This window comes from Thermobia domestica, chromosome 8 (genome assembly GCF_964235325.1).
Source record: "Thermobia domestica chromosome 8, izTheDome1.hap1.1, whole genome shotgun sequence".
Taxonomy (NCBI): Eukaryota; Metazoa; Arthropoda; class Insecta; order Zygentoma; family Lepismatidae; genus Thermobia; species Thermobia domestica.
The window spans coordinates 194,369,637-194,391,793 of record NC_137461.1 but is presented as its reverse complement, the minus strand read 5'-3'; the positions used below and the strand labels follow the sequence as shown (position 1 = coordinate 194,391,793).

At 36.2% G+C, this 22,157-nt stretch overlaps 1 protein-coding gene across 1 annotated transcript; it reads left to right on the top strand.

Annotated features, from left to right (window-relative positions):
• The first annotated feature begins 219 nt into the window (after positions 1-219).
• Positions 220-21,365, top strand: LOC145692406 (uncharacterized). The gene is made up of 2 exons (XM_081767712.1): positions 220-606; positions 21,309-21,365. The coding sequence occupies exons 1-2, from the start codon at positions 220-222 to the stop codon at positions 21,363-21,365; spliced, it is 444 nt and encodes a 147-aa protein (XP_081623838.1).
• The last annotated feature ends 792 nt before the right edge of the window (positions 21,366-22,157 follow it).

Here is a 22,157-nt window from a genome sequence, read left to right as displayed (position 1 = left end):
AACAGAATACCACAGATCTTATCACTCAGTAATCAGTTGTGAAGTGCTCCCTTGTAGTCAAACAACATATATCGAAATAACGTGTTTTCTGCCTCTTAGCAAATAAAAACTACGATCTTACTAGCTCTTGGAGTAACCAACTGCGCATGTCGTTTAATAGCTTCAACTAAAAGGGGTGCTCATTCAACGTGCAACTCGTGAAAAGGGTAGAAGTTAGAAATGGCTGAGAATAGAAAAGAGCGTGTTCTTGCTTTAGTGCAAGAAGGCTATTGCGCTGCACAAGCCGCTGAAAGGTGTGGAGTTTTACCAAGAACAGCACAGAAGTGGATAAAGCGTTTTCGAGAGACTGGAGAAACTATGCGGCGCCGAGGTAGTGGTAGGCGTCGTGTGACAACACCTGAGCAGGATACCCAGCTTGTTGCTACTGCTCGACTTAATCCCAACATGACCGCCAGACAACTTCGGCACGCATCAGCTTTTCCAGGATCTCGAGATACTGCTGTACGGCGTCTTAGGGAAGCTAATCTTCACGCCCGTCGTGCTGCGGTGAAAGAATTCCTCTCGGAAGAGCATATAAGACGACGGCTTCAGTTTGCGGAAGAAAATGTGAACCGTGATTGGAGACATGTTGTCTTCACAGACGAATGCACATTTTCTTCCTCAAATAATGGCCCAGTAGTCGTGTATCGTCCGAGAGGCTCCAGGCATGATCCCAGATACGTTTTCCACAAACGTCACTGTGGACGCGTATCTGTATCTGCTTGGGGTTTCATGACATCACAGTGTCTTGGAGTACTCCATAGGGTAGAGGGGCGTCTTACAGGTGAGCAATATTTACATATCCTTCGGGATGTTATGTTGCCATCTGTGCGTTTTATCTACCCCGATGGAGTAATCCAGTTTCAGCACGACAGGTCTCCGGTTCATATGTGTCAATTAGTTCAGAATTGGCTCTCGCAGCAGGCTGATTTAGAGGTCCTAGATTGGCCACCGCGTGGAGCCGATATGAATATAATTGAGACAGTATGGGCAGAGGTCAAAAGGGTGATGAAGGAGAACTGGCCTAACCCGCCTCCATCCACAAAAAATCAATTATGGGAAATCGTTGAAAACAGCTGGGAGGAAGTCTCCCGTAGTGAACGCTTTCTCCGCAGACTTACCGAAAGCATGCCCAGAAGGCTCCAGGCAGTCATGGATGTAGAAGGTCATTGGACCTCCTATTAAACACTTATATATAAACAGCCCTTTTCAGGGCTACGTATTCCCTTCCATTCTTTTTTTTTTTTTTTTTTTGAATGCCAATGAAAATGTATCTACGTCACTTTCACCGTTAAACAATGAAAATGAAAAAAAAAAAAACATAATAGCAGTGGACAAGACTCGATCGTGCGAACTTGTGTATTGTAATCTCTCACTTATCCCCTGAGCTACGAAGTAACACGTAGATTTTTTGAAAAAGATATTAGTAGTTCATAACAACACACTCCCTTTTTATGTAATTCATGTGCCCCTTGCTGCTATCGATGGCGTAAAAACAAAATGCTACACATTACCCCATATCATTTCACCAGTAGATTGCTGTTTTCTGATCAGTTAAAACTGGATAGCTAAGCGAAAAATGTATGTATTCTTTTTCATGTATTCTACGAAAAACCTAAAGAGTAAACAAAATCAAGACAAGCAACTTTCTCGAACAAACCACTCAATGTATCAGTGTCATTGCAAACAACGTGTCGCTGATGTAATGAGTAACAACATGGAGTAAAGATCATGGGGTCTTCAGATCAAATACAGCTTGTCATATGGTTTTGTTTTCTTCAGCACAATAGAATTTTTAAAAAAAATATCCAGTCATGTGAGAAAAACAAATTTTGCAGAAATATAACATTTCGTTTTGAGAGGCGTATTAGCACGAAGAAATAGTTTTATTTCTTGCAATCCAAACCGTGAAGAATGAGCTAATGAATAGCGTTTATGGGTCTTTCAATAAGCACCATCCAGTGTGTTGTCGTCGGCAACGTTACGTTTTTCCTTTTTTTCTTGTTTTCGCGCATCACATTCTGTTTTTCAATTACTTCTAATGCTAAATTTTAATCCGCTGTTACTTCGTTCGTCGTTTTCACTTCCACCTACAATATTAGATTTAGGCATAGCTGACTATCTTCTAATTTGTATCGAAGTTTTGTCAAGTTTCTAGTGAACGTCAGCTAACCATTTTCTTCCAAGTACTAAATGTATTCAAATATTTATTTCAAACGGCTGATTTGATTTCCCGTGATGATCGGACAGACAAACACGACGTCACTTTTACATATTGACCGCCTTATTTGGAACTTGCCCCATTTCCCCCTCAAAAGTGGATTTTTAAGGACAACGGAAGATGGGCTCACATATTTTAAAATAAGGTGTTTATATCCATCTGTTCCTCTTACGACATATGTGTTAATGAATCCGACTGGACCAAATGCTAAATACCGTATATTTAAAAGATAATTTCAAGTGCTTCATCCGTTTTGCTGTGAAGACAAGACACAATCTCGATGCCATCATTCTTAAATATTGAGCAAAAACGATACAAATTGCCCCTCTTCTCCATTTAGTACCGAAATTTCTAAACACGGTCGGACACGTGCACACTCGTTTTAAATAAGGAATTTATGTATCATATTTCATCTCACAAACGTGAGAGATTCTATTTTTGGCATACATTTTAACCCCCTCTCTTCTGTTTGGATACGCATTTCAATAAAAATGGCGTGACAACAACCCAGTCCGAGGTAGGTGTTAACTATGTTAATAAAATTCATTTCAAACGGTTCAGCCATTTTTCGTTATGATAAACAACGTGTTTTTAATTTATATACTATGCAAATATAGGTTAATAATATTGTTCTGTCTTGTTCTTTATTTATTTAAGTTATTTATTGATATAAAATTGAGGTGTTACGTTTAATGTTTAACAATACCTAGCATTTACCATGTTATCAACCGTGAAGTAGCGAATTTTGTGTCTAATATTTATATTACATTCAATTTAATGTGTCACGCTAGTAGCAAATTAAGCATAAATGCGAAAACATTGTTCACTTTCAGTTCTCAAGAGAATTTCTTTCCTGTCTTTCTATTATTTTGTCAATAGCTTACAAAACACTGGCATCAGACTTTTGCAATTATATTTTTTAACGTTTTCCCCATAAACTCCCCTGAAAATTTAACCTGAATCGCCCCTTACCGGGAATCGAACCCGAGACTACAAGAACCAAAAACATTCGCGCTAGCCACTAGACTTTTTTATTTTTATTCCACGTTAATTAGTAAGCCCACGTTTCATATAGCCTCGCTGTTGAAAGTGTTACGTGAATATAGACTAGACCAAAATTAATTATTGGTGTCCATTTCAGGATCACTCAGTATTATGTTTTTAAGTGTTAGAGTGTTCCAAAATCCAACACTTTTCAGTGCCTTATTAAACAACTTATTTTTTAAAAAAAAGTCTTGAATGTGTATTCACGGATACAATAAGAATAAAAATCACTATTAGAAACAAACATTTGCAGTAAAAGGAAAAGCAGAAACTATTTGTGTAATAAAAATGTATATCTTTGTCAAAATATTTGTGACTTGCTGTAATCTATATTCACGTAACATTCCTCCACTAAAAACATGCTACCGAGTGATCCTGAAATGAACACCAGTAAAAAATTTTGGTCTAGTCTATATTCACATAACAAAAGGAACAAGAAACTAAAAATCAACTCAACACTACTTTTATACCACCAATAGCAGCAAGGGGCAGACGATACTATCCCGAAAAAATGCATTTATTCCTTTGACCCGCATTGCAAAGCATCGGACAATTTGCAACATCAATCACAAAAGCTTGAAGAGAAAGAATCTTTATGGACAATAAGTTTCTTACATACAATATTCAATTATAAAATGCCTACTACTTATCTTTCTTATTTAATTTATGGGGCGCGATGGTTCACTGGTAGAGCGCTTACCTTTGGAGAATGCGGTCTCTGGTTTTATTCCGTTCAAGTAAGCTTGTGGTGGACAACATTATGTCCGTGACTTTTCTCAAAGCATTTCCTTTTCCTTCCACTTTCTCATTCCACCAATTCTTATATCATTTTTCTTACTTTAATTATCTTCTCCCTTAGCCTAAAATAGCAGGATTCTAGAACACTGGTCCGTATACCAATTGAGTGGTGATGAAGAAAGCAATCAACCTGGTTAACCTGCCTTCACTCGCTATCGCTTGCTCGACATTACTATATGAATTGTATATTGAGATTTGATAAAGAAAAGAACCAAACTGGTTACTAATCCAAATTCTCCTCTATGTGAGGACCAGCAATCTAGAACCTTCCCGCCTAAAGGGCGTAATAGTGGGATGTTAAATATTTCATTTCATTTTCTAATTTAATTTAGCTCTTCCACATAATATTTTATCTGAAATAATAATAAGATATTATCAAGTGTTCGCAAAGCTGGGAGCGATCTCGGAATCTACCGTAATGTGCGGTAATCTTATTAAATATGTTTCACTACCAGATCAGTTGTTGAATGTTTCATAATGCTATACTAAATTCCATAAAAATAAGTAAAATTGATGAGATTGACAATTTAAACCGCACAGTATTGCAAAGCTGGCGGTGTAAATATTTACTCCATTACGCAAACTCTGTTTCAAATACAACCATTATTATACAGCTCATTTTCATAAACTTGTTCTTATAGCAACTATATCATTTCCTATTTAAATTCAATTTATAGATAATTTTGAGTTACATATCAGCTGATACTCATGCTATAAACTATACAATAAGTTAACATTCGATGTAAATAAATAAGAAATGTATAATGTTACAGATTCTGGAATTGCAATTTAATTCAATTTTAAACTGTATACATTTTCTATATGATTGTTTCATTTACTTTATAAAAATCCAGATTATGATTTACACTAACTGTTTTAATTAAAAATACAAGCTTATACAGGGTGCGGGGAAAGTCCCGGAACGGTCCAATATCTCGCGAAATATACAGATCAGCAAAACAAAAATAACACGTGTTAAACAGTTTTGAAAAATCTATCCAATGATACCAAACGCAACTCTCCATTCCCACACGGGGGGTAACTTTAAAATTTTAAATGGAAATCCCCATATTTTGTTGCACATTTGGATTCTTCAGAATAAGTAACAGTGATTTGACCCAAAATTGAAAACAGTGCCTTCACGGATAGCACTTGAATCGACACATAAAAAATGGAGGCGGCAAATCTTTATGAAAATGTGGCCTCTCAGTGTCGAGCTCTGGGCCATGCGGTTAGCGTACGGGACTGCGGCATGAAAGGTCATGAGTTCGATTTCCACGCAGAGTAAAATTTTCATATGATTTTTTTACCCACATAACGAATTCATACATTTTAACGTCCATAAAATAATGCATTTGTCCATATTTATTAATTTGCAAGAAAATACAAATGGTGACAAAAATGGCTTATTTTTGTTGTAAATAACCCTACTACTAAGAACTACTTCATAAAGCTACTTTGCAAAACAATTATCGATATTGTATTCCATGTAACTTCATCTTCGCACACACTGTTTTCAATTTTTGATCAAATCACTATCACTTTTTCTGGAGAATCCACATATGAAATAAGAAATAGGGGTTCCCATTTAAAATTTTAAAGTTATCCCCCGTAGTCCCCAAGGAGGTAGGGATAGGTGATTGTGTTTTCTATCATTGGATAGCTTCTTTAAAACTATTTCACATGTGTTATTTTTGTTTTGGTGATATTTATACTGCGCGAGATATTGGACCGTTCCGGGAATTTTTCCGCACCCTGTATACAGTATTTTATCTCTCTCTTTCGCACTCTCACTCTCTATATTACAACTGAGTGTTGCAATAGGTATCAAGAACATGAATAATTTTCATTTTGGACGTATGGTTTAAGATTGGTATTCAGATCACAAATCTGTTCTCATTATAACGGATGTGGTATTAACGTTAATAAGGATCGTTAACGTTCCACATTTTAGTGTCTTCGTATATAGCCTAATTGATGAACATAGTGAATAAATGTGACTGAGCTTTGAAAAGTGATTGTTCATCTGGTCTTGTGTTTTTAAGCACTTCAAATTAGACATTTATATTTTAAAAAATATTTCACTATATTGAAAAAAAAAAGCGTTCCGTACTCAGGCTCGAACTGCCACCCTTCGGTTCTAGAATCTCAACAGCATTGCTAAACCCGCTTGGCCACGCAGGCATGTTACGAAATAACGCGTTCTGATATTAGAAATAGACTCGCTCCAAGCGCAGGTTTACACTTGGAGTTTTAAATAGCCATTTTCTGTTTTTTTTTTTTCAGTAATTTCAACTGAAGATATTGATTGATTTCCCATATTGGAACTTCACGTGAAGTGTGAATTGTATGTTCATCTCAAAAATACATTATTTTCTGTTTCTTCAATTTTACGTATGTGTGAGTGCTCCTAATACCTGTGCACTGTATGGAGTGAATTTCCCTCGGGATATTCTTCGCGTAATTATCTGACAGACTAAAGTTTCATAACAATCACAGTTTTTTTGCTTATAATTTTCTTATTTTGCTTTATTTTTTCACAAAAATCATAAATAATTATTCATTACTACACTGCTTTGTTAAGGAAAGCACAAAGAAGCGATAAAATATTAAGAAAACTGAGTTATTAATGAAAATGTGGAAGTTACAGTATATGCGAACTTTTTTTTGCGGATGACGATACATATGAAATCTGAAGAATAATTCTATCTACACTGGAATTGACCATCCTTATATTGTATAAAAACAACTTATTTGTGCATTTATTGTACCTCTTTGTTATACATTTGTATCACTGAATGAAACTGTTCGCGCATTGTCAAAGATTCGTTCAAACATGATGAATTTGAATAGCTTGTATCAATTTAGTGGACGAAGTAAAGTAACATATTTTGGGGAGGAACGAAAGAAGCACACTTGTAGTTTTCAAGAAAGCAGTAAGTATTACCAAGGCAGATACTGTTTTAAACTTATGCAAGTTTTGATGAATAACAACACGATGTAACCTCCGTTACAACAAATATTGATAAATTCATATAAAATGGAACATAGGTGTGTTATTTGCACTAAACCTGCGGAGAGTAATAATGAAGACATAACTAATGTCTCATCTACAATAACTGGTTTATAAATATAATATTTCTTTTTTAAAAGGTGTAACGGAGGTTACATGTCTTGAATTGACACTGACACAATGTAACCTGGTCGTTACAGAAAATAATGACGTAAATTCATGTACAATCGATACAATAGGTTTCTTAGTTACATAAAACCTTCAGAATGTAATAATAAAGTCACAAAAATTAATTCTGCACAAAAATTCTATGACTATGCTGTCAGTTTGTCTAAAACTGTTAATGTCCTTTTTGTATCTCAAGTTGATGTTGAAGAAACGGGTCGCCTCTTCCTGAACAAACATTAGATGTTAGCTATTAATATTTTCATTATCTTTATATTGCGTTCTCACCTCAAACACTAAACATCTGTTGCCGAGTGAGTATAAGCGAAACGGGAGTAGGCAAAAACGGGAGTACTTGTTTTACTTACAGAGAAGATGAGATTATAAATTGCTGGAAGATCTGTAGGCGAAACGAGAATAGGCGAAACGGGAATAGGCCAAACGGGAAGACACCCACTGGAACACGGGCCCACTTATTTTTAATGAGAAGTTTATATATAAAAAAAATATCTTCCTAACTTGAAAACACTGTGAGATACTAAGTTCTTCACATAGATTTTGACCCCCTGCCTCGTCGTAGAGCATGATTAGAAACCTAGTTCGAGGTACGTGACAACTACATCCGAAAATTATTCCAAAAAGCTGAATCGTTTCTCCGTGATGTGAGCACAAACAATATTCTTTTCATTTTTATATAATAGATTACAGTTGAACACTGTTATAAGTATTTGATCCAGTACAAACAAAATTTGATATGCATGATTCCCAAACTTTTTTTTTTTTTAGTGGTAGTCTGTTCTGGTTATAAACGCACGTTTTAAGCCAATTCTGATACTAGGAGCAAACTAGTAAGTACGATTAAAGACAGTAATTATAATCACATTAAGGTTATTTCAATTCATGTTTTCAAGTATATTTTTTGAAGTGGGCTTTTTTGTGTTTTATTTTGAGTTTTTTATGTGGGTTTTACACCCCCCAAAAAACACTGGGGAATTTTGGATTAGGGAAAATTCCAACAACCCTGTCACTAACACACAGTGGTGGATAGTCTTCAGCAGATCTTCGCTTACACTTTCACTTACACTTTGCCGACCCGCTTGGAAAATTCAAGGAATATACCTATGGGCAGACAGAGCCGTTCTGTAAGACGTCCGACACTTATACGTAGCTTAGTTTGACAGTATAAAATTACGCAATCACACATAAAGTGTTATTAAATACCGAAATTGTAAAATACTCTAAGAAAATGGTTTTATATTTTCCTTATGAATATAAATATCGCAAACAAAAATAATGATTCGAAATTCTACTGTGAACTGCTCTCGTCTCTGATACAACATAAGTAATTCTTTTCTGTGTGGATTGGTTGTGTGAGAAACTGAACATATCCTCCCACTGCACTCGTGTTCGCGCGAAAGGACACATCTAAGCTCTGTGCCTCTGTCCTATTTCCTCTTCTGCCGCAGTTGCATTTACCGTCCGAAACGGATTTCTTTCTTCAGCCACAACAAATGTGTGGTTACATTGTACAGCCACTCACAAAAGTGTCTCCCACCCCCAAGTGCTTCAATTCCATTCCTTGGGGTCCAGGTCATATGCCGTTGTGAGAACGCCTAGACAGATTCAACCCAACTTACAAGTAACTTTTCTCGGCACTGACAGCAGTTGGTAGCACTGAGTCAAGCCTTTATGCTAGTAAAATTGTGAGTAGATGACGCACGAAACATTTCTCCATTCTGAGATCAGAGCGTGTTGTCCAATGAACACCATATGTTAATCTCAATTTGCGGTGTATGTAATGTATTATTTTATTATTATAATGTATATTCAAAGAAATAAAAACACTGATTACACATGAATCAGAAAATTCTTGAAAGTAGACGAAATATCAAATCTAGAACAACTGCTGGAAATAAATTTGTAAATCACTGTCTCCATTGACAGATCTTCTCCAATTCTCCTTATTCCAACATCTTCTTCTTTTTAGGGAAGAGAAGATCTTGCTTGACACACTGAATATGCATTGAAATTGAAATTGAAACAGGAACACTTAACAAAGTTTCAGCCTGGCCGGGATTCGAACCCGGGTCTACCGAATAGAAGTTCAATGCGCTAACCACTCACTTACCGCGCCACTTAACCTTCCAATTCCACCCAAACTAATACCTAGTTAAAATCGTATCATGGAAAAATATAAAGAAGATACTCAAATATAACAAAAACGAACAAATATAAACAAAATATAAATAAAAATATAAACAAGAAAATATAAGCAAGTTGTGAGTGTCTTAATGACTTACTCGAGATTTCCTTGTTTATCTCAAAAACAAGTTATATAAACGTTCCTCAATGAGGAAAATATCACGAAACGTTCTTCAAGTTTAGGCTACGTCGTCGGCAGAGCCGTAAGTTCTTGGGGGTAGGGGCTAACTGCACCCCAGAGAAGCTCCCCGCAATTTGAGGGGGCCCATTTTGAGACAAAATTTTCTTACTCCATATACGATACGAATATGAAATTAGAAATGAATCATCAAATAGGGTCGCTACATTACATAAACAAAACAGCACACAAAAGGTAAATAGAACAAAAATTAGTCGTGCACCCATTTTAGTAAAAAATGTCTACTATTAGGGGCTCTAGAAATAAAATTTATTTGTATGGCTTCGAGATTTATCAATATTATCCTCTTAATAATTTTGTCATGTATGGAATGGGCCCAGGGAGTAGCTAACGGAACCGCAGACCTTGCCGTGCGGCGTGCCCACAGGCTCCGAGGGCCCATAAAGATTAAGAGAAAGTTGGAAAGAGGGGCCCAAGAATTAGAAAAACAACTTTTTCTACGGGGCTCAAATAAGTTTATTAATGCTTGCTCCCCCAGAAAGAATTTAATTCACTGCGCTGGTCATCGGTTGCAGGGATGGTCCCGATTTACATTACATTTTGTCTTTGCCATAACTTCTAATTTCCAAAGAAGAAAAGACGCCAGAAATTATTTTCACATTCTTTGAATTGTATCAACACGTGTAGAAATAGACAGTTCTGTTGCATAATTCTAGTTTATTTTCTTATATTCGTATGACGAATTTGTGGCAAACTGAGAGGGTGACACTAGCAGAGTGATCTCGGGCGTTCGGCTTCTGATCATAAGGCGCAATCCACTAGTATTTCGAATTCCTCTGAAGAGCAAGGTCGGAATTTTAACTGTCCTTAATATTTCTGTGATCCTGTTCCTGTAGTGCTAGGGATACGTCGAAAGAATACGAGATGCCAGAGTCGAACAATACTCTGCTTGGGGCGATTTGTTTTAAAAAATTGTGAAAGCAGGAAACTCCCATTGAAGCTACCTGGGTTCAAATCCCGTCGTGGCCATTATTAATTTTTCTGAATGGAAAGCTAATGTTTATGTAATTGGTATTATAATTATGTTATTTCTTTACTATTATTATTATTATTATTATTATTATTATTATTATTATTATTATTATTACCACAGAAGGAAAAAGTAACATAGTCGAAGGTATTCATAGGAACAGAATATATATATATATATATATATATATATATATATATATATATATATATGTCATAGCTGACAACATAGGAGAACGGGAGATGCAAATATGATGAAGGAGAAATACACTCACATGTACAAATTTAGAATTGAAGACAAGATGATCGGATATCATCCATATCTTGTCGCAAATTTTGATTTTGTAAGTAAACATGTAAAAGCTCAACCGAAACTGAGAGCATCCCACTGCCAATTGTTGAATTCAAGTGGGGAACTCAGTTGAGAGCATCAGATGATTACGGAGGGAGAGAAACTTCTTAAGATATGGAGAACGAATAATGAAAAAATTCAACTTCTCTCGACCGGATTCGATCTCTAAACCTCAAAATAACCAAGCCACGCCTTGCTCACTCACCACGGAACCACACAGAATGATAAACAGTCATACGTCAGGCATAAAACGTTCGTTATGACCATTTATTTATTTGTAGTGGGGAAACTAGGGAAATTCCCCGTCTCTAGTTTTTCTTTCCTTGGCACTAACTTAATTACTGTTGTCCCAGCCTGGGAAGAATATTCTCCATCTCTCTAGAAAATTTCCCAACAATTTTCATACATTTTTAGCAACACAAAACATTTATTCATGGCTGTTCTGCATAATTTTACTTACACAAACCAATTACTTCAAATTCTATGAATTCCCGTACCAAGTAAACAGAAATACTAAATTTTCTATTTGGAACAGGAGGAAGCACACAGCGGGGCTTAGGAAGAAGATTGCGCCCATAAGATTTGCTTTGGGGATTATGGGACTTAAATTTGTATTCAAATGGCAAAATCACACTTTTAATTATACCATAATTTTACTTTTAAGAGCGCCAAATGCGTAGACCGAATGCATTTTTTTCGGATTGGAAAAACAAAATTATGGCTGAAGGTGGAAGTGAACAGACTGATCATGATCAGGAACAATGGATGCTACCAATCAATGGCATAGCCAGGAGGTCTGGAACCCCCGACATTTGTAAAAGTTGTTAATATAAGGCCTACGATTGCGGTTTTATTCAAACTTTTTCGCGGGGTGGACCCAAATGAACATTTAGCCAGCGGCCCCCTGAAATCAAATCCTGGCTAAGTCCCTGCTACGAAGTGATGTATTCTGTGTCAAATAAGAAAATGCAAGTTTTCCGTTGGATACTATCTTTTGCCCCTTACTATTATAATGAAATTGGTATACATTCCTTGCTACCACATCGCAATTTAATTAAATGTTTTAAAAGTTTTTAAAGCTCAATCACTAACTAAATCGATAACTACATGATCTATCTATTGGCAGTTCACACAAGGCACTATAGAAATATCGTAAAACATAATAAAAGGAAAAATATTCTTTCACAGTGTAAAACTTACGGTTATAGCCATATATTTATAGCGTAGATGTTTCGTGTATCTTATTCCGTAGCTCATTGGATCCGTGCAGAATTCCCATTCGAATCTCTCTGCCCCTACTTGTTTATTTTTATTTTTTCATTGATCAGGTAGAACTCCAGTAGAAAGAAACATATGGTTACAGTTTAAGGTGTGATTCGATATTCTGCAAGTATTTATTTATTTATTTATTGTCAAGCGAAAAAATGAAGTAGAATTTTACAAGCGTAAAACAGTTCTAGATTTGACTGTTAATACAAACTACGAATAAGTTTACAGCTTGAAAATAAATTGAATTCTCTTCAATTGTAGTCCATAATTGGCTATGGTCAAGGAAGTGGATTTCAGCTGTTTTGTGTGTGATCAGCACATTGACTTCCATCATCCCTATTTCTTTAACTAAATATCACTAATTTTGTTTTTTTCGTTTATATATAAAATTCTCATCTTTTAGTCCTTAACAAAACAGAGATTATAGTTCAAACTGTTACTATGGCATTACATTTCGTTATATAAAGAAAATATATACACTTAAAAATGTCCAAGATAGTGTGACAAATATTATGAACAATTTTATAATAGAACCAAGCAATGGTTTATCTATATATATAAAAGAGAACGCACAAAATCCTTTGTCCGCTCATCACGCTAATACGGCTGAACCGATTTCTTTCATTTTTGGGGGGTTGTTAGGATTTGGACCCTAGATGGTTTTTATCATATCACTTTAATTTTCAATTACCAGTGTCTTGAGATAATTGACCAATCAGGTGTCAATACGTACAAAAAATCCTTTGTCCGCTCATCACGCTAATACGGCTGAACCGATTTCTTTCATTTTTGGGGGGTTGTTAGGATGTGGACCCTAGATGGTTTTTATCATATCACTTTAATTTTCAATTACCAGTGTCTTGAGATAATTGACCATTCAGGTGTCCATACGTACAAATCCTTTGTTATTAGTTCATCATAGGTATAAAAATAAACGTATTTATATGCAACCCGCATGACCCTGTGACTCGGCGGGTTAACATAACTGACAGGCGCTATAAATCACTTGAAAGCGAAAAAGTAAAAATTATCTAAGTAACAAAGTTTATTGCGTTCGGGGATGACCGCAGCGAAGCGGGGCGGGTTGGGGTGACCGCAGCGAAGCGGGGCGGGTTAACATAAATGACAGGCGATATAATGTTAACATTAGTGCAATCTTCTATGGTTTTTATCATATCACTTGAAAGCGAAAAAGTAAAAATTATCTAAGTAACAAAGTTTATTGCGTTCCGGGGTGACCGCAGCGAAGCGGGGTGAACGCTGCTAGTAATAAAATAAACAGCAATCAAATGCAGGGTATTTGAATTTAGCGAAAATATTGTCAGTAGATGCTGAAATACAAGTTTCATGGACAGATAGGGACACTTCACCTTGAAGTATACACCTTGAATTCGATTCTCGACAGAATCTGAAATATGTTAAGAACTTAAAACCTTGATTAGCGTTATACAAGTTTGAATCCCATAGTTATAATATTGTCGTTACAAACTCACTAGCGATAGTGGCTCATTGAAGGAATTTCTGCTTCCCGATCTTTTTATATATAAATCAACCAATGTAAATCCAGATTTTTGATCAAAAAATATTTTCTCCTTTCCGTATATTTCAGGGAGAACATATAACGTCAACTTTTTATTAGCAAATGTAGCAACTGATAAAATTGAATGATGCTAAAAAATAGCCTACTATACTTGCTAGAACCTATATTTGGTAGTTCATACATCAAATTGTTTTTTTTTTTTTTTTTTTTTTTTGTTTTCTTAGTTTCTAAATACTTCGGAAGATTTTAACAGAATGCTTGTTGTTATACATTTATGTTTGTCCTGTTTGAAACGAAAAAAATGTTTATTATGAAGAAAATGGTCTGCAGAGCTCTTTCTATGTCTGTTATTAGTTGTGGTAGTTGATTTGATTTTAGCGTCCCATTCAGCAGCGAGGCTATATGAGACATGGACTTACAGCTTAACGTGGGATTGGAAACCGTTGGCTTCTATGGAGAATCGAACTCCGTTTTTAGGAAAAAGTATCTGACCACAGTCAGTTCTTACCCGTCAGGGTTAGAACAGACCCTATTATTATATTGGTATTTGGAAGTAGTGATAACTGGTTACGAATTTCGTGACCTGGAAGCAATCACACTCGTGTCCCGGTATGACCGGAACAGACCTGGAGACGACGAAATACACGTCATACACACGGTGAATTTGTATGATACTGTTAAACATTAAAGTTAATACATCATTTTTATATCAATAAACAACTTAAATAAATAAATAAATAAAAAGACATTAACAATACTATTAACGTATATCTATATAGTATATAAATGAAAAATACGTTGTCTATCATAACAAAAAATGGCTGAACCGTTTGAAATGAATTTTATTAACATAGTTAACCTCTAGTTTGGACTAGGTTGTTGAGATCTAGCTCGTGAGAGTATTCCCGGAAGTAGTAACTAAATACACGGTTCCGATTTGTTGGTGTTATCCGTATATATCTATATCTATATCTATATATATAAACGTTATAGCCTATATCTGTGTATATAACAGAGATCATACGCTTGTTGCTGTCGGTTCTCGTGGCCATGCGCGCTAGCGCTGTAGGCTTGTATCAAGAATGTCTTTTGGCGTGGGTTCAAACCCGTCCGAGGGAGAGGTTTTTAAATCGTTCATAACAGTTTTTTCAATAAAATATGATGAAAAAAGTACTCAAAAAGGCGATTTACTTACTTTTGTGCAGATAAGTAGTAGTAGTACAGAAGCGAAGATATATATATCTTTCCATGAAATCATTAAAGTGAAAAAATTGACTTCCAACCCTACTCAGAAGGTAGGTATATTGGCATGTGTCGAACCGAGCTGTTTGCTACCGACGTTATGCCTTCAGGCAAACTACTGACGATCGACTAGGTAAGTATTAAGAGCCACCATGAAGAAAGAAAGAAAGAAAGAAAGAAAAAGGTATGCTTATTTCATAAGGAGAACAAAATAAAATAGTCTATCTGCTCCTTGACATTAAGTGTTTGAAACCAATGCTGTTATAAATATCCATTTTCTAATTTCTTTAGAAGACTAAAGGGAAACGTTAATTCTCCTATATAAGAAGAAAGAAAAATATATATCATATATCATACAGATAACGAAATTAAATTGCATATAAAATAGCATAGAATATTTTTTTAATTCTCATAATAAAAATAAATAATGAGAATTGTTAATTCCCATAAAAAAATAAAGAAAAATATAATTATATTTATTAAACAAAAAGAATAAAATATATTCAGTCTGTATTGGCAATTCCAAATGCTTAGAACGTAAATGTTTGTTTTTTTCTTCTGCTCGTGAACATATCATATCTTCAAACTAATATTCATCTTGAACAAATTACTCTTCAGTAAACATAAAAATCTTATAATTTTAAACCTAATAGCTTGTTCACGCACCATTATTATCTATCACCGTATTGATTCGAAGAGGTATGGAATCAATTAGTGACGAACGTAAGTCAGGTCTTGTACGGAAGCTTTCCCATACTTCTCGAACATAGTTCTTCAGAGCTTCAACAGTTTTCTCCCGTCTCGGTTCCCAATTCTGCACAATTAATGCCCACACATTCTTTCGATGGGGTTAAGGTCTGTGGATTTAGATGGCCAATCGAGCAAAGAAATGTCAGGATGTTTCTGGAACCACTGTTTAGTTGTTCTCGAAGTATGGACACTGCTGTTATCTTGGATGTAATTAATGACAGGCATTTCGTCTTCCGGATATATGGTCCTGACGGTTGGTAACATATGTCGTTCTAATATTTTCACATATTCTCCCGAATCCATCCTAGGCGATATGTCTGCTAATTATTCAACTTCTGCTACTGATATCCAATCCCAGAAAGCAACGCTAATTCTTCCACTTCTTGCCCTCTTTAGATATGTTCTGGTGAATATCGAGTGCAATTGGGGCGCCACAGAGACAGTCTTCCGTCTTGGGCAGATAAGAACACTTTCTCGTCGGTCCAAATCACGGTATCCCAAAACTCTTTCGTAGCTGGCAGATACTGCAACGAAAACGACATTCTTGAGGCACGGTGTTCTATAGTCAATTCTTCTTTTACAGCAGGAATTCAGTGATGGATTCCCGCTTCATGTAATCATTTCCTTACTGTAATTGCTGATATGTTCAAATGCAGGTCTTGTCCAAGAGTTGAAAAAGGTTGAAAGGGATTTTTCCGACTAGCAGAGACGAGTGCATTATCTTCCTTTGCTATAGTTTTTCTACGTCTTCCTGCTTCTTGGTAGTTTTGTAGTCCTTCTTCGCCCTCTTCTTGATATCGTCGAATCCAGTATTGAACACATGTTTTGGTTCGATTAACCGTAATAGCAATATACGAAGCATTACGACCCCATTTCCACGTGCCAACTATACGGCCTCTTATTACTTCTGAAGTATAAGGCTTGGTATCCTATTAAGCTGTAGCTCACCTTCGCAGTATTAACTGATAATAATCCAATGCACAGACTAATACACTTTACGGTAATATCAGCAAATTGAAGCAATCCGTGTGATGTTACATTACTCCATCTTTTCTTAGTAAATGTGTTAAGATTAATAGGATGAGGTTTGGTAGTGCACTAAAAGCTCTCTCGAACAAGTCAACAACATATCTCCAGTGGTCGAACTGGAAATAAATTACTACCGTTTTACTTGTATACATAGACCTGTGTTAAGTATACTTCGACAAGATAGTAGAGCTTACATCTTATTGTAATTTCTTCTTACAACTGGTATGATTTTAGGCATCTTAATTTACTACTGGTATGCCGTACTGGCCCAATTTGATTATTGTATCTCCTTGCTTCTATAATGACTGCTGCAAAGAGACATCTTAATGTGCGTTGCTTGTTAGCCTGTAGGTTCTATTTTTTAATTGATTTGGAGTTTAGCGCCCCGTTCAGAACTGGGTACATGAGACATGGATCTACAACTTAACGTGGGATCTGAACCATATAAGCTTCAACCGAGAATCGAACCCGGGTCTCTTGTGCGAAGGTGCACATCCTAACCATTTTATTTTATATGTTCTCTGCTAACATGGCAAAATTTTAAACCAGTCTCCACTTCAAAATATCTTGTATGAGTTTTATTTATTTTGCTATTATTACTAGCAAGATGATGTAGCAGTTAAAATTCCAGCCAAGTGATAAGGATGGTCACACTGGATGATTTATACATATCTTTGGACATTACTAGCACCTATGGCCTTTAGCTCGTCACATATGAGGACTGACGTCTCTCGGAGAGCACACACTTCTGGTAAGGGGGAAGAAAGAAAGGAATGGGATGGGAAGGAAGGGAAGGGAAGGGAAAGGAAGGGAACGGCCTGGAATATGTATGTTAGATATAATCCCGGCATTTGCCTGGTAAGAATGAGATAAACCGAAGAAAAGTCTCACTCAGAATGGCTGGCCTGAACAAGCCGTTACACTTTTTCGACCTAATGTCACCATCGAAAACACAGTGGATGAAATAGTATATCTTGTTTCGCAACACTTTCAATCAACAGTTTTGTTGTAGCGTTTTATGAAATCTGATTCTTGATTATTTAATGGAAGATGAATACATCTGGGACATTCTCAATCTGAAATGTTGCAAAATAATATTTATCGTTTATTGTGTGGGCAGCATATATTCAACTACAGAATCTTTCTTATCCCGTTTTTTCTTTCCTTTATTTTTCTTCTTTCCCTTTTTTTTTACTACTTCCATCGAGACTTAATCTCACTTATCAAGAATTTGTGATCCAAACTCCCCTTCACAAACGGAACTAATGAAACTTGTTGAATTAAACGCTTGAAACAGTATTGCTGAAAATTTCACAAGCAGCAATTACGCAAAAGATGATTATGGTATTTAACCTATACACATAGTGATGCGCACGAGTCGAGACAAGTCTCGAATCTCGACTCGAATTGAAGAAGAGATTCGAGGCGAGACACTTTGTAAAATTCGAGCCGAGTGGAGACTGCTTGTAAAAACCTCGACTCGACTCGAACGTTTCGAAAATCTTTGTATAATTTTTAATATTATTTTGGAGTAAGTATTCACTCAGAGGCAGCCTTGAAACCAATTCCAGCATTTATTTCTTTAGAAAGACACAGAACGCATAAACTTAGTAGTTAATCTTTCGAGATCAAGATTTAATTTTCAGCTCAATTCAGTTAATTAAAATGTTAGCACCATGACATCGGCAACTACGACTGAAGTGAACACGTAGCCAGCCCAAAAATGCAGAGGAGGCCTGGTAGAAGTTAGGGAGCCCGAGCAAACCATATTATAGCTCATCAAATAGTAACATCAGCAATTCATCATATCTGCTCTTGAATGTTTAAGTATTTTGCCTCTACTTAATTCTATTATCCCCTCTACACACACATATTAAATTAACATTCTGTAATCTACATAAAAAAAACGTGAATTTTTTAAAAATGGGTATTACTAACTACACCTATTAGAATTAAAATATAAATGTTTTAATAGTCCCACATGTAATACTAACATTAAGATCAAGAACGAGAGATGATCTACTGTGAAATAAGGAAACTCAACTTTACTTAGGATCTTGTTTAGGGTTAACTTGCGAAGTTGCCCTTCCGTTCTTATCAAAATTTTGAAAATTTACCTAGAATAATTTGATAATTTGATTACTTGTGTGCTTGATAACATGTAAGTTAAGCGTAATTTATGTGTAATACCTTTTGATAAGCGGTTATAAAGACGGGACTAATTCGCAAGTAGAGGTAACTACTTGTCTCTAGGTTCAGGACGGTTGGATTATGGATAATTTTCGAGTAAACATGCCTGCAAGTGTACAGGGTCTTTGCGCTGGATGTGAATTTACAGTACTAACATTTGTAAAACATAATGTTATCCGAGTAAGCGGGGCCTCCTAGGCCCAGTAGCTTCATATATTTTTTCGAATTTCTCAATAACCATAAATATTCCGATGACATAAAATTCTGAATTCTTCTATCTTTAGTCGAAGTTAAAGTCATGAACATATGGAGTTGGTAAGGCTAATAGAGATGGTAAGGCCCCAGTTGCCCGTCTACGTTACAAAAATATCTTGCCCGGACAATGGTTAAACTTTTGAATATTCATGGCTTAATGAATTAAAGAACAAAGACCACCAACAATCGTTCACGAGTTTCTGCTTGAGATAGGAGAGCTCTGCAAACCTAAGTACGTACTAACGTAAGTGCGAAGTAGACATAACCTAACCTAAGTAACCTAGTAGTGCCTTATCCCACCTTACTTCGGCTTCTCGCTTCGCTCGTTCTTCCCTCTCAACTCCGCACTCTCCATTAACTACCCACAACCGTGCTCCGCGCGGCAAGCCAGTCTCCCCTTTAGGTTAATAATGGATTTCCATATGTCATTGTGGTTCCTCACCCGTACTCACACCCTCGAGCTAACGTAACAGAACATAAAATGAGTAAAGTTTAAGTAGAAATTGATTATCATAGATTTTATTATGTTTTTTGTTGAAAATTAGGTGGACGGGTAACTTTGAAGTAATTCTCTTGTTTACAATTACAGTTGTATTTAAAAATATATATATTTATACTAAGTTCTTGTTTAAAATCTTAAATTAAACTCGTTTTATATAAATGAACCACCTGCACACTATACCAAGAAGACACATACCAAAACACCTTTAAAAAAATACTATAATGTTATTCAAAGCTACACAGAGAAAAAATGTATGCGGCATACGTAATATCGTAGATTGCATTTTTAAATCCTGTAGTTTTTGGACTTAACGTACAGCAAGCGTATAACTGAAAACGCATGTTTTATAACACTTTCTGTATAAGTGCTCCATCTATACGTACTTTCCGTATGGAACAATGTAGGCGGTCAGGACTCACATACAAATGGACGTATATAACATATAGCTGACGAAGGTAACATACATATATGTATGTACTGTTAGACATCAAACATCCTGCAACGACATGATGTAACACCTAAGGGCAGTGTCTATGTAGCATACGGATAACATATGCCCCGTTCTAATTTTTGTAAAAAATGAAATGAAATCTTTGAGTTTTACGTCCGACGGTTATGCCGGTTAGGCTAAAGGAGACGGTGATGATGAGAGATGAGTGAAATGGTGGAATGAAGAAAGTGGGAGGAAACGGGAGAACCCCGAGAAAACCCACGAGCACGGTGTTTGTCCACCACAAGGTTCACTTGGCTGGGGCTGGGATCGAATCCGGGACCCCAAGCACCAGAGGTGAACGCTCTACCACTGAGCCACCGCCCCCCCTGATTTTTGTAGTAAGCAAGAGGATTCCGTATATTTGTACAATATACCACTGTCCGGAGAACGGATTTTTCTCAATGTAAGTAAAACGCTACACCCATCTAGTATCGAGTAAAAGCATCACTGCTTCTTTCATGTTGAATCACATTATTACGCGTACGCGACTAAGAAATAGTTCCAATTTACAACGTTTTATATGAAAACTAGCTACTTCCACGGGATTTCCCACCACAAGTACAGTACAAAACATTTTGCTACTTAATTTCTCCTCTAAATCTTGCAAATTTTTACTAGTCCTGGCTCCACAACCCGGAATTTAATTCTTAAACTTAAACGTTAAATATGTTCACTTGCTCAGTTACTCATCTAATTAAGGTAATTTAGCTTAACTTTACTCTTCTACGAGAACAAACATATGAAAGTTTTTGCAACCATTACTTTTTCGATGAATGTTCCACCACAGTTCCTGTTTTACATATCACACCAGAATAATTTGGACCCTACTGGAATCAATCGCCTTTAACGGAGCTCTTAATTCAATTCACAACTAATTGTTCCACAGTTAATCTAAGGTTTGCTGTTAACGAGGATTTTGCAATGCATGTATGTACTACAACTACACAATAGAATAACAATAACCTACCGCCGTTACTGCAATCAACAAAAGATAAACGCTTTATTCTTGCTCCTGTTTTTATGATTTGTCTTGCAGCAAGCACTTCACACTTCGTCTCCTACCTTCCAGATTGCTATTACAACTGTGGCATGATGTATTATGAACATATTCCTTCTTTTCATAAAAACTTGCTTCAATATGTATTGTGTCATTTCATATCGCGATGACTGATAAACTTTACTTTAACTCCTTTAAAATATGTTTAGAAGTGTTCATCAAATAGTTAAAATGGAAAAATTCTTGGAATAATCTGTTTTATATTGCATTTTATTCTTAGTGTTTACACATAGAATTAATCGAGTTTTTTTGCAAGCCTTCCATGAAAATTTTAGGGGGCCAAGAAAATTTTAGGGAGGGCGGGCCCCCTCTTGCCCCCCGTGGATACTGTCCTGCATGTGACCATTGCCACTGAACCTTGGCGCAGTGGCAGAGAGACCGAAATCTCATTCACGTGAACAACACTAGAAAAATCCCGAAGTTTACGTCGTGACCGAGGGGAATTCTCTCGTAACTATATAATTAGCGTACTCATCTTCGGCACGAGAGATTTGGAATCGATTCCTGGTGGAAGCTTATCTGGCTTGGATTCCATGTAGGTCCATGTCTTAAATAGCCTCGGCGCTGAACAAGAGACTAAACTCCAAATCAACCCACTAACCAACCAATTGAAGTCAGACTTTCCCTGTCATAATTGGGAAATAGTGGCTCAATGATAGAGTTCTCACCTCTGGTTTTAAAGTCATAGATTCGATTCCAGTCTATGCCAAGAAGTTTGAGTTGAACAGTATCGTGTCCGTTGGTTTGTAAGGGTTCTTTTTTCCTTCCAATTCAATCATCAGTTTCTTTCATTATTTATTTTCTTCACTCTTCGTCCGTTTCCTTTAG

Excerpts from the sequence above, each read along its gene's own strand:
- LOC145692406 (XM_081767712.1), top strand. The coding sequence starts at position 220 with ATGGCTGAGAATAGAAAAGAGCGTGTTCTTGCTTTAGTGCAAGAAGGC. Across the intron at positions 607-21,308 it reads TTCAGTTTGCGGAAGAAAAT|CAAGCACTTCACACTTCGTC; the intron begins GTGAACCGTGAT and ends TTTGTCTTGCAG.